Source organism: Rissa tridactyla, chromosome 8 (genome assembly GCF_028500815.1).
Source record: "Rissa tridactyla isolate bRisTri1 chromosome 8, bRisTri1.patW.cur.20221130, whole genome shotgun sequence".
NCBI classification, from domain to species: domain Eukaryota; kingdom Metazoa; phylum Chordata; class Aves; order Charadriiformes; family Laridae; genus Rissa; species Rissa tridactyla.
Window position 1 is genome coordinate 17,471,265 of NC_071473.1, and position 11,826 is coordinate 17,483,090.

At 62.9% G+C, this 11,826-nt stretch overlaps 2 protein-coding genes across 3 annotated transcripts; both read left to right on the plus strand.

The window, feature by feature from the left end:
- Nucleotides 1-386: 386 nt before the first annotated feature.
- Nucleotides 387-2,985, plus strand: LOC128913474 (nucleoside diphosphate kinase, mitochondrial). The gene is made up of 5 exons (XM_054211105.1): nucleotides 387-543; nucleotides 2,117-2,247; nucleotides 2,397-2,498; nucleotides 2,604-2,716; nucleotides 2,811-2,985. The coding sequence occupies exons 1-5, from the start codon at nucleotides 453-455 to the stop codon at nucleotides 2,929-2,931; spliced, it is 558 nt and encodes a 185-aa protein (XP_054067080.1). The 5' UTR covers nucleotides 387-452; the 3' UTR covers nucleotides 2,932-2,985.
- Nucleotides 2,986-4,081: 1,096 nt separating this feature from the next.
- DECR2 (2,4-dienoyl-CoA reductase 2) lies at nucleotides 4,082-10,834 on the plus strand. 2 transcript variants are annotated; one of them, XM_054211099.1, is made up of 9 exons: nucleotides 4,082-4,239; nucleotides 4,392-4,460; nucleotides 4,930-4,981; nucleotides 6,534-6,669; nucleotides 7,074-7,198; nucleotides 7,754-7,847; nucleotides 8,119-8,223; nucleotides 8,806-9,023; nucleotides 9,799-10,834. In XM_054211099.1, exons 1-8 carry the CDS (start codon nucleotides 4,142-4,144, stop codon nucleotides 9,021-9,023), a joined length of 897 nt encoding a protein of 298 aa, XP_054067074.1. In that variant the 5' UTR covers nucleotides 4,082-4,141; the 3' UTR covers nucleotides 9,799-10,834. The 2 variants fall into 2 exon arrangements, with proteins under 2 accessions (XP_054067074.1, XP_054067073.1); XM_054211098.1 differs by having other exon boundaries at nucleotides 8,806-8,994.
- The last annotated feature ends 992 nt before the right edge of the window (nucleotides 10,835-11,826 follow it).

The window sequence follows — 11,826 nt, forward strand, 5'->3', positions numbered from 1 at the left end:
ATACCAGAGTGGTCCGTACCTGGGATGCTCCGAGCCAGGATGATGCTCCCTGTACCTGGGATGCTCTGTGCCCTGAGGATGCTCCACGCCGGCAAGATGCTCTGTACCGGGGTGGTCCTGGTACAGGATACTAGGGATGCCCCGTACCGGGGATCATCCGTATCCAGGATGCTCAGTGCTGGGAGGATGCCCCGTACTGGGATGCTCTGTACCAGGGATGCTCCACGCTGGGGATGGTCTCTACCGGGGACCCTCCATATCTGGGATGCTCTGTGTCGGGAGGATATCCCGTACCGGGATGCTCCGTGCAGGCGCGGCGGCCGCCCGGTCCCGGCGGCTGCTTTAAGGGGAGGGACGGAAACCTGACCCGTCCCCGGGCTCGGCCGGGCCCTTAAAGCCTCCGCGGGGCGGGCGAGCCCCGCCGCGGCCAGGTCCGACCCGCCGGCCCCGCCATGGGCTCCCTGGGGCGCTGCCTGGCCCGGAGCCTGTTCCGGGGGCAGCCGGGCCCGAGCCTCCCCCCCGGGCCCCGTTGCTACGGCTCCGGTGAGACCCGGCCCCTTCCCCGTCCTGCCCCTGGGGACCCAGTCCCCGTCCCTGTCCTGCTCCTGGCGACCCCAGCTCTGTCCCTCCCCTGGCCCCTTCTCTATCCTGTCCCTGGGGACCTTGTCCCCATCCCTGTCCTGTCCTGTCCTTGAGGACCCTGTCCCCATCCCTGTCCTACCCTCAGCCCCTTCCCCATCCTGCCCCGGGGGACCCTGTCCCTATCCTTGTCCTGCCCCTGGGGACCCTGTCCCCATCTCCATGCTGCCCTCAGCCCCTTCCCTGTTCAGCGTCCCTGTCCCCATCCTCATCCTGTCCCTTGGGGACCCTTTTCCCATCCCCACACTGCCCTCAGCCCCTTCCATTTCCTGCTCCTGGGGACCCTCTCCCAACCCCTGTCCTGCTCCTGGGCACCCTGTCGCCATCCTCGTCCTGCCCCTGGGTCCTGTCCCCATCCTGCCCCCGTGGTGCCCACTGCCCCATCCCCTCCCAGTGCCCCCAGTCCCGCAACGCCCCATCCCTTCACCGCAGGGGCAGCCTGCCCGGCAGCGTGTCCAGCTCGTGGGGTCCCTCACTGCTTCGTGGTGTGGGTCAGTGCCGGGGTCCCATCCCGTATGTCGGGACGGGGCAGAGGCTGGAGCTGGTGGCTCCCCTGGCATCGTCCTGGGGGTCCGGAGGGGTTTGGTGTCCCCACGGCCGGGAAGGGACAACCCCTCCTGTGCCATCCCCAGGGTGGGAGCCATGTGAAGCCTGGCCACGTGCAGCAATGCCCAGAAAAGCGGGTGAAATCGGGGTAGGACCCCGAAGCCTGGGGCTGGCAGCAAAACTCCCCGGCCTGGCGTCCTCCCTCCCTCCCTTCCCTCCCTCCCTTCCATCCTCGTCCTCTTCCTCCGCTGGACGGGACGCGCTGTCCCTTGGGGGACTCCTGTCCCCTCCTGCCAGCGCGGCTGCGGCAGGGCCAGTGGCAGGGCCAGCGGGATGGTGGCAATGCCGGCCCCTGCCATCCCATGGTGGCACGGGTGACGGTGATGCCAGACCCTGCGGTGCCACAGTCCATGGGTGATGGTAATGCCAGACCCTGCCACGCCATAGGTGACGGCGGTGACGGACCCCCCCCCTCCTACGGTGCTGCTCTCCACCAGTGGAGGGCTGTGACTGGGGACCTGCTTTGTGCCCGGCTGCCTGCGGGCAGGGGGAAGCACCCGAGGCCAGGCAGGAGCGATGACACATGGGGTGGCACCTGCACCCTGGCACCGGGACGCGGCAGTGCGGTGGGCTCGGCCAAAACCAGAGCCACGCTAGGTTAAAGAGTGTTTCCCGGTCACGGACGTGTCCCCAACAGCCATCAGGGCTTTGCAGCGTGTCCCTTGGGCACAGCCTGGCCAGGGGGCCACAGCCCTGGGATGGGGACAGGAATGGGGACAGGGTCACCCCGCAGCAGCCACTGCCCGCTGGGACCGAGCAGCGACTCGTGGTGCCCCTGGCACGGCGTGGGGTCCTGCTGCCGCCACCTGCGCGTGCTGGTGGCCTGTGTGCCGTACCCGGAGGTGACAATGGCCCCTTGGTCCCCGCGCAGCCCCCCCGGAGCTGCAGGAGAAGACGCTGGTGCTGGTGAAGCCGGACGCGGTGCAGCGGCGGCTGGTGGGGGACGTCATCCAGCGCTTCGAGCGCCGCGGCTTCAAGCTGGTGGCCATGAAGCTGCTTCAGGTACCCGTCCCCCCCACCCAGCTGCCACCCGTCCCCTCTGGGCACCCTGCTCCTGGTGCCACAAAGCCGGCGCAGGGGGGTGCCGGGAGGGGGGTGCCAGCGGAGGGCACCATCCGGGTGTCCCCACTGTCACCCTGCGCTGCCATCAGGCGGACCAGGGCCTCCTGGACAAGCACTACCAGCAGCTGCGGCAGAAGCCCTTCTACCCCGCGCTCCTCACCTACATGACATCGGGGCCAGTGGTGGCCATGGTGAGGGGACGGGACAGGGGGATTGGGGGTCCCGAGGGGATCTAGGGGTCCCAGGGGTGGGGGGAGGGGGGGGTCGAGGGGGCTCAGGCGTCCCCTGTCCCGCAGGTGTGGGAGGGCTACAACGTGGTCAAGTCAACGCGGACCATGGTGGGGGACACGAACTCGGCAGCGGCGGCGGCAGGGACCATCCGGGGGGACTTCAGCATGCACGTCAGCAGGTAGGGGCACGGGCGGGCGGCGGGGGGATACCAGCGGCGGGACCGCTTCCCCCCCCTCCCCCCAGCTCACGGCACTGTCCCCGTCCCTGCGCAGGAACGTGGTCCACGCCAGCGACTCAGTGGAGACGGCCCAGCGGGAGATCGGCTTCTGGTTCCAGCGGAACGAGCTGGTGGCCTGGGAGAGCGGGGACCGGGACTTCACCTACGGGCCATAGGGTGGCCCCCGCCCCACCGGGACCCCCCCACCCCCCCCCCCATAAACCCCAGTGCTGCCAGTTGTGGTTCCGCTCTCCTCCCTTGGATGCTGCCAGGAAGCGCCGTGGGCCTTGGTGGGGGCACTGGGTTGGTACTGGGGGGCATTGGGAGGGTACCGGGCTGTCCCTAGAGGTCATCGGCGTGGTACTGGGAAACTGTGGGAAGAACTGGGCTGCCCCTGAGGAGCACTGGGGCAGTACTGGGCAGCTCTGGGAGGCACTGGTGTATCCCAGTTGAGCACTGGGATGGTACTGGGCAGCTCTGGGAGGCACTGGTCTGTCCCTGGGGGGCTCTGGGGTGGTAATGGGAAGATCTGAGAAGTCGTGAGAGGCACTGGGTTATCCCTGGAGGGCACTTGGGCAGTACTGGGCAGCTATGGAAGGCACTGGTTTGTCCCTGGGCGACTGTGGGTTAGTACTGGGCAGCTCTGGAAGCACTGGGCTGTCCCCACGGGGCACTGGGGTGGCACTGGGCAGCTCTGGGAGGCACTGGTCTGTCCCCGCGGGGCACTGTGGCAGCACTAGGAAGCTCTGAGTGGCACCGGGAAGCTCTGAGAGGCACTGGGCTGTCCTCGGGGGCACTGGGAGGTTACTGGGGAGCTCTGGGGGGCACCGGTCTGCCCCTGGGGACACTGGGGTGGTACTGGGAAGCCATGGGTGGTACTGGGAACCTCTGGGTGGCACTGGGAAGCTCTGGAGGGCACTGGGCTGTCCCCACGGGGCACTGGGGCAGTACTGGGAAGCTCTGAGGAGGCACTGGTCTATCCCTGGGGGGCACTGGGGTGGCACTGGGAAGCTCTTGGGGGGCACTGGTCTGTCCCCTGGGGCGCTGGGGTGGCACTGGGAAGCTCTGGGAGGCACTGGGGAGCTCGGGGGGGGGCCTGCCCTATCCCGGCGTGACGCTGGGATGTCCCCGGCCCGCCGGGGCTGCGCTGCCGCTGTCACAGCCGTCCGCCGCTGGGGACACTGGGCGGCGCTGTGGGACGCCGCTCGCGCCGCGCGCCGTTGCCAGGCAACCGTCCCGCCGCTGGCGCATGCGCAGTGCAGGCGGCGACGGGCGGGACTACAGCTCCCGGCAGCCTTTGCGGCCGCGCGCTCCCGGCCTGCCCCGCGGCGCCGCCGCGATCCGTCCTGCCGCCGCCGCCGGCTGGGTCGCAGGGGTCGCGCCGCGATGGCGGAGCAGGGAGCGGCCTCCCGGCCGCCGCCCGACGTGGACACCGACGACTGCCTCCGCGAGTACCGCCACCTCTTCAGCCCCGACATCCTGGCGTGAGTGCCGGGGCGCTGAGGGCCTCCGCGGCACCGGGAGCAGGGCCGCGGCCTGAGGGGTCGGGGCGGGGCGGGGTGGGGGGCACGGCCTGCCGTGGCCTGCGCGCTGGTCGCGGCCGGCTGGGCTCTGACTGTCCCTTTGTCCCCCCCAGGGGCCAGGTGGCGTTCATCACCGGCGGCGGCTCGGGCATCGGCTTCCGCATTGCCGAGATCTTCATGAGGTGCGGGGAGCCCGGCGGGGCTGCGGGCTGTGGCGGCGGCAGTGCCCGGGGAGGGCTTGCCCGGCCTCCCTGGGCACCGGTGGAACGGGGCGGGGAGAAGCTTCCCTTCCCTTGAGGCGGCTGCGGAAACGGGGCCTAGGAGAGGTGGGGGGCGAAGCCCTACTGAGCCCTCAGGAGAGCTGCGGGCAGGAGCTGCGGGGAGCCCTGCCTGCTGCAGGCGCTGGGGGGTCGTGGGGGTGTGGGAGGCAGGGGCTGGCACTGTCACAGAGCTGGGATAGTTCTCCAGTGCTCTGTGACTCTCCCCCTCGTTAAGTCCTGTAAGCCTGGAGGAGCAGCAGTTCCTCACCTCCAAGGGCATTGTGCCACCTCCTGCTGTTCACTGGCCGAACTCCCAGTAACCCCCAGGGGTCTGAGGTGACCGTGAGGAGCCGGTGCTGTGTGGTCCTTCTCACCAGCCGCTTCTTTGCAGGCACGGCTGCCGGACGGTCATCGCAAGCAGGAACCTGCAGCGAGTGTCGGAGGTGAGTCTGTGGGCTCCACCGGGACAGGCAGGCTGAAGGGAGAGCTACAAACGCCTGGAAATCCTTTGCCCCTCTCCTCTGAGTGGAGTTGGGAGTAGTGCAATGGGGGAAATGGCTCACCCATGCTGCCCTGTCTTCTCCCAGCCCCGCGTGCTCCAGCAGCAGCAGGGAGCAGTGGTGGGCAGGGTGGATGCGGGTTTAGGGTGGGCTGCACCCACTGCACCTCAAGGTAGAGCTCAGTTAATCGTGGTGATACCCTCCCCCGCCAGCTTTGGGAGTGTCTGTTCCAGGGATCACGTCGCTTTTTTGTTGATGAGACAAAAAGAAACAAACTGTGGTGGTGGTTTGTCAGCAGGGAAATGGCAGAGCCCAAGGTGAAACGTGAATCTCAGTTTCGAGTAGGGCAAGACCCCCTTGTCTATGGGTTATGTGGGTTGAGGTGGGTGCGCTGAGCCTCAAAATCTCAGTTATATTGCGTCTTGAGACGGAGGGGAGGATGCAGGTCTAGAAAGTGGTGACTGAAGAAGCTGTATTACCCTGTGGATCACCTGGGGAGATCAAACACCCACCCCTGCACATGGCTGATCGCAGTTTTGGTTCTTCACCGTGGCTTGTGCTGCGGTCTCAGGGTGAAAGTGTCTGTGAGAGAGCTTTGTGGTAGCTCTGTGTGGAGTTCACTGAAATATAATAGAGATCAAAATCAGCGCTTGGGAGCGAGCTGGCATGACCCAGCTGCCTCCTGGAGGGGATAGCGCTGTCATTTTGCATTCCCTTGTGCTCGTGTGCCAGAAAACAAGCTTCAAAGCTCAGCAGCTTTTTAGTCCTGAGGGACTGGGGTCTTCTGAGTACACAGGAACTGCTTGCCCAGGCTCTTAATGCTCGGTGTATGCGGGTTCAAAGCTCACCAAAGGGCCTCTTGAGCCCGAGCAGGAGCATTGAATGTCACTGGGTGTTGCGCAGGGTTGCTGCTGAGTTTGGGCGTCCCCTGTGCTTAATTTGCTGGGGAGAGTCACGTTCTTAACGAGCACTTCAGGGGGGTGGTTTGTGGCACAGGATGAGCTGCAGAGCTGGCCCGCTCTGCCTCGTGGGCAGACCCTGGCAACTGCCGCTCTGTGTTTGCTCTTTTGCCTACTGACGTTTTTGGGTTCTAAAGGTTAATTGTGCCTGGGCTCATGCCAAAAATGCCTTGCTGGGGGTCCAACCTTTGTACTTGCCCTGCGGAGGTGTTGCTCGGGTTGTGCTGTGTGGATGACAGGTGACGGAGATAACTGGGCTTAGTGAGTTGAGGCCTCAGGACCAACCTGGCATTCAACTGGGACACGACAAGGAGCTTCCTCTGGCTGCTCCAGGGCTTTGGCTGCTGGGTGCTGCCGGGCTGAAGCTGGCTGTGTTTAGGCAGGTCTCTCCCGTGCCCGCAGTGTTTGCTGTGTGCTGACAGGAACGTGGCTCCTGCCTGACTTCTTGCTCATCCGTTACGAGGTCTGCGCCTAAGCCTTGCAGAAGGAGAGAGTCTCAGAAAGAATCTCACCTCTCTGTGTGTTTTTTTTTACAGGCCTCTAAAAAGCTGGTGGCAGCCACAGGCCAGCAGTGTCTGCCTCTGTCCGTAGATGTCAGGCAGCCCCAAACCATTGTGGCAGCGGTGGATGAGGCACTGAAAGAGTTCAAGCGGATCGACATCCTCATTAACGGTGAGCTGTGGGGTGGGCAGGGGGAAGGCTAGGTACAGACTCACTGCCAGGAAGGGCGTTTTCCTGCATGGAGGTTGTGTTTGCCTAGTGTCTGCTTTGCTGGGAGCATCTGGGCAGCTGCTGAGAGTGCAAAGGGGACAATCCCAGAGGAAGCACAGACCTGTTCTTAATCCATGGCCATCCGATCATCCCTGCTCCCACTGCACAGCACCCTCCTGCCCTCAGGCTGGCTGTGTTGCTGGCCACCCAGAGCCACAAGCTGTTTATTCCCTTATCGGGGCTGTTTCTGTGTGCTCTCCAGTCTGCCCGGAGAGTATTGCTCGTCCCTCTTGCAGAAGTGCCCAGAACCTGCCTTATCTCTCTTGGCACCATTCTGACTGTGCCCCCGGCTGCTTCTTCTTCAGGTGCTGCAGGAAACTTTCTGTGCCCAGCCAGCGCCCTGTCCTTCAACGCCTTCAAGACGGTGATAGATATCGACACCATCGGCACCTTCAACACCTCCAAAGTCCTCTTTGAGAAATATTTCCGGGTAAGTGGAACCGGAGCCAGAGGACTTCATAGAAAGGCTCCTGGTAGGCACGGGGGTAATGTCAAACAAACCAGACTTTGCTCCTGAGGAATTCAGGGAAGTGTGGAGGGCAGAAGGGGTGCACAGCACCCATGTACCCAGGGCTGTGCTGCCGGGCCTCTGCCACCCACCCTGCTCAGATCCAGTCCGTTCCCTCCCAGGGGTGGCAGCCCCTGTGCGGCAACCAGGAATCCTGCCTGTCCATAGCCCTGGGGCTTTGACTGTTGTGGCACTTTTCCATGCTCTGCCACCTGCCAGGGAAGCAGCTGGGATCTGCTGCTCCTTTTCCAGCTCCTCTATTTTCCCTTGGCCTTTGCTTTTCCCCTGCATCTCCTGGCTGCCCCAGCTCGTTGAGTCCGGGTGAGTGGTGCTGCCTCGTTGAAGGCTTAGCAACGCGGAGGTGGCAGTGCCCACAGGTGACTGTGCCTCCTAGCCTAGCTCTCTTGTCCCGCCACTCTCCTGTGTGACTCCTTGTGCTGCTCCCTGTCTAATGCCATGTCTCCTTTCCTTCCCCAGGACCACGGTGGGGTCATCGTTAACATCACGGCAACCCTGAGCTACCGAGGGCAGGCCCTCCAGGTGCATGCTGGTACTGCTAAGGCTGCCATAGGTACCTAAATGCTCCTTGCTGGGGCTCTGCGAGCTGTGTGGGGCCAGTAAGGAAGCCAGTTCTTCCCAAATATTGGGATGGGAAGGTGTCCATGGGAGAGGTGAATATGAATCAGTGTGGTTGCTACATGCCTGGGTTTGGGATGAAGCTCTTCTCTCCCCCAGGGCCCTTTGCTCTTGGCCAGGGTCTCCTGTGGCTTTTTGCCCCCTCCCAAAAATTACTGGAATGGCTCTGGTCCCCTTTTCTTATTCCTGTCGTAATCCCTTCCCAGATGCCATGACCCGTCACCTTGCTGTGGAGTGGGGACCCAACAACATCCGAGTGAACAGCTTGGCGCCGGGCCCCATTACAGGCACCGAGGGCTACCGGCGGCTGGGTAAGGTGACCTGGGGCTTCTGTCTCTGCCTCAGCGGTGGCTTGCTGGTGTCTGTCTGGGAGGGGACTGTGACAGACCACCAGTGCCGGGCAAATCGTGTGATGTGGCTGGGGCCGCTGCTGCTGGGCACGGCTGCCCTGTGACTCAGCTGGCACGTCCCTTTGGGGGAGCAGCCCTTCCCATGTCCTTGGTACCTTGCAGGGCACTCATTTTTTGGTCGAGTGGCAGCTTTTTGTGCTCTCTGATGCCCTGATGTAATGTTCTCCCCCAAAGCTCAGCCTGGCCAGTTGCCTTGCCTGCTGATGTAGCTCTCACGAAGTGCCAGTTCAGCCCCAGAGGCTGAAAGCTCTCCGAGATCGTGTCTTTAACTCACTGTTGCAGGAGAAATCCCACTGCTGGGCTTGAGCTCCCCTCGTTTAACTCTCTTCTCAGGCCTTTGGCCCTGGGCTGTCTGCAGGGCTGCGCCAGGATCTCATTTGGGTTCCCTGGGGCTCTCAGCAAGCCTCGTGCACGTGGCGCTGCAGCGTGTGGTGGGGCAGGCGGTCCCGTGGTCCTTGCTGACTCTTTTCTTCTACCACTCAGGCGGGAGATTTGCCGAGGAAGCAAGCCAGTTTGACATGATCCCCCTCCAGCGTGCAGGAAACAAGACGGAGATTGCCCACAGCACACTCTACCTGGCGAGCTGCCTCTCCTCCTACGTGACGGGCACCACCCTGGTCGTGGATGGCGGGAGCTGGCTGACCTCCGCCAACAATTTTCCTGCCATGCTGGGTATTGCTTCATCCTCTGCTAAACTCTAGGTGACGTGCATTTCCCCCCTCCGTGGGATTACAGCAGGGCTCGTGTCAGAAACCCTGTTGTCCCCTGGTATAGGGGCATGGCTGCCGTGCCGATGGGTATGGCGTTACCTTCTTCAGGTGGTCGCCTTGTACAAGTGCCAGGCTCTGCCTGTCCTGAGGCAGCCGTTTTGGGGAGGAGGAGGCAGAGGCTGGGCGTCAGGGTCTCCGGATGAGGGCAGCCGGACCAAATCCCGACTTGGGGGCACTTTTGTCGTGCCGCTGTCTGCTTTTGGGAAGGTGGAGCAGGGTCACCCCCCCCATGCTGTCGTCAGAGCAGGCACTGAGCAACATGGGGAACATCTCCAAGCCCTCCTAGGAATGATTTGGGAAGGGCAGGAGAACTTACTGGGTTTTTCCTCTGAGCCTGCGGTTGACGTGGTATCTTTTGTCGTTCCTGCTGGAGGATGCTTGTCTGGACACCTCCGGGTGTCCCCTGAAGCGACGCGATGCCCCTTTTCTGTGCCCCACCAACAGGATTGGGCACAGAGAGTCCTCACAGCCTCTGCCTCCCCTTTCTTCCTTGCGTGAGTCACTGCAGCGTGGCTTGTGTTGCGGTTCAGCTGCATGCAGGACTCACGTTGGCTGCGTGCATCTGCGGAGGTGGGAAGGGCCTGGTTACTGGGGCCTGACGCTTACTGGGAGAGGGGTCTCCTTCATTCCCCTCTCCCCCTGCTTGGGTCCCGCCTGGCAGCCTCGGGGAGCAGGACTGTGTACCCACCTCCCTGCTGTCTTGCAGATTTCTGGGCTGCAGGAGCAAACAAAAATCAATGATGGACAGCCTGGGATTGACCGATGGACAGAAACGTGACCCAACGCTGCTGCTCTGGGACATCTCGGGGTGACGTCTCCCAGGGTCGGAGCCGATAGTTGCTGCCTCTGATCAGCGAGTGGTGGTGACGCTGCCCATCCTGCTGCCGCCTGGGGGAGGGAGCACCGGGGATGCTGGGTGGGGAGCACCCCCATTCCGTGCCTTTCCTTTCTTCTGAGCTGACATGGCTGAGGGCGCAGGGACAGTGCGGGGTGTGCAGGCCGTGGCGTTCGCTGCCCATTTGTGTCTCCCTCCCGGTTGTTCTGGCCGTTCCCAAGTCCCATGGATATCCGTCCTCTTCCTCAACTCTCCCCCATCTCGGCCTGAGAGCTGCCCAAGACCCCCAGCTCCTTTTTGGGAGAGGGGGGTGAAATTCAGCCTGTCCTGGGTTGAGATCAGGCTTTGTGCTGGGGGCAGCTCTCAGCAGTGGTGGGGGGAACAAGGACCAAACTGTCCCCTGGCAGGGGGAAATGGCCCCAGCCCCTCTGGTGGCTCCTGGATGGAGCAGCGGTCCCCTGAGCAGGTTCAGCTGGGATGTCCCTGTCCCAGGAGCTGAGGTGGAAGCCCACCAGAGGCACCTCTGTTGGAGGTATCTGTTGGGAGCCCAAGGTGTCCGGTTGTCTGTCAGCCTCCTGTCTGTCTGTCACGCCAGTCTCACGCTGTCTCCTCTCTCCGTACAGCCGGGGGTAAATCAAGGGCTGGCTGGAATTCTGTCCTCGCCGAGCTCTGCGCTGGGCTGCTGGAGCCGAACAGGTGCCAGCACCCCGGGGGGGACACACACCCCGCTCGCGTGCAGCCGCCTCCCGCGGCTGACGGCGATTTTTGTTGGTGGTTTTTTTTTTTTTTTTTTTAGCCCAAATTCCGCAAAGCTTGTTTTCCTACTTGACTGCATTTCCTACTTGATTGTAGACTTGCCAGGTTTTGCTCCTTCCTCCAGGCCATGAATAAAGCGCTTCCACCCTGAGCTGCACCACTTCTCCTCTGTGAGGATGGGAAACCACTGTTCCCACTAACACAGCCTTGTGTGGCCCCAGTCCCGGGTGGCAGTTGGGCCCTGGCACCTGAGACCTGCAGTGCTTGGGGACCTGCCACCTCCTTGTCCCCAGCTGGCTCTGGGGACATGTTTCCAGCAGATGTTGGGTCCCTCGGCAAAGGTGAGGGGAGGTGCTGAGGGACTCGGTGACACACCGACCCCTTCAGAGGGGATGGGGATGCAGTGCTTGGACTGGGATCTGGCCATTGTCCTTCGCCCGGGTCTCTCCTGGGATTTGCCCCAGCCACACTATCCCTCTTCCTGGGTACCAGGACAAGTATTTTCTCTGGGACAATCACAGACTGATAGGGGTTGGAAGGGACCACTGGAGATCGTCCAATCCAACCCCCTGCCAGAGCAGGGTCACCCAGAGCAGGTGGCACAGGAACGCGTCCAGGCGGGTTTGGAATGTCTCCAGAGACGGAGACTCCACCACCTCTCTGGGCAGCCTGTGCCAGGGCTCTGCCACCCTCACAGCAAAGAAGTTCCTCCTCATGGTTAGGTGGAACTTCCTATGTTCAAGTTTGTGCCCGTTACCCCTTGTCGTGTCCCTGGGCACCACTGAAAAGAGCCCCATCCTCCTGACACCCACCCTTTCAGTATTTATAAGCGTTGATAAGATCCCCCCTCAGTCGTCTTTTTTCCAGACTGAAGAGACCCAAATCCCTCAGCCTTTCTTCATAAGAGAGATGTTCCAGTCCCCTCAGCATCTTGGTAGCCCTTTGCTGTCCCCTCTCCAGCAATTCCCTGTCCTTCTTGAACTGGGGAGCCCAGAACTGGACCCAGCACTCCAGGTGCGGCCTCCCCAGGGCAGAGCAGAGGGGGAGGATGACCTCCCTTGACACGCTGGCCACACTCTTCTTGATGCACCCCAGGATGCCATTGGCCTTCTTGGCCACCAGGGCCCATTGCTGGCTCATGGG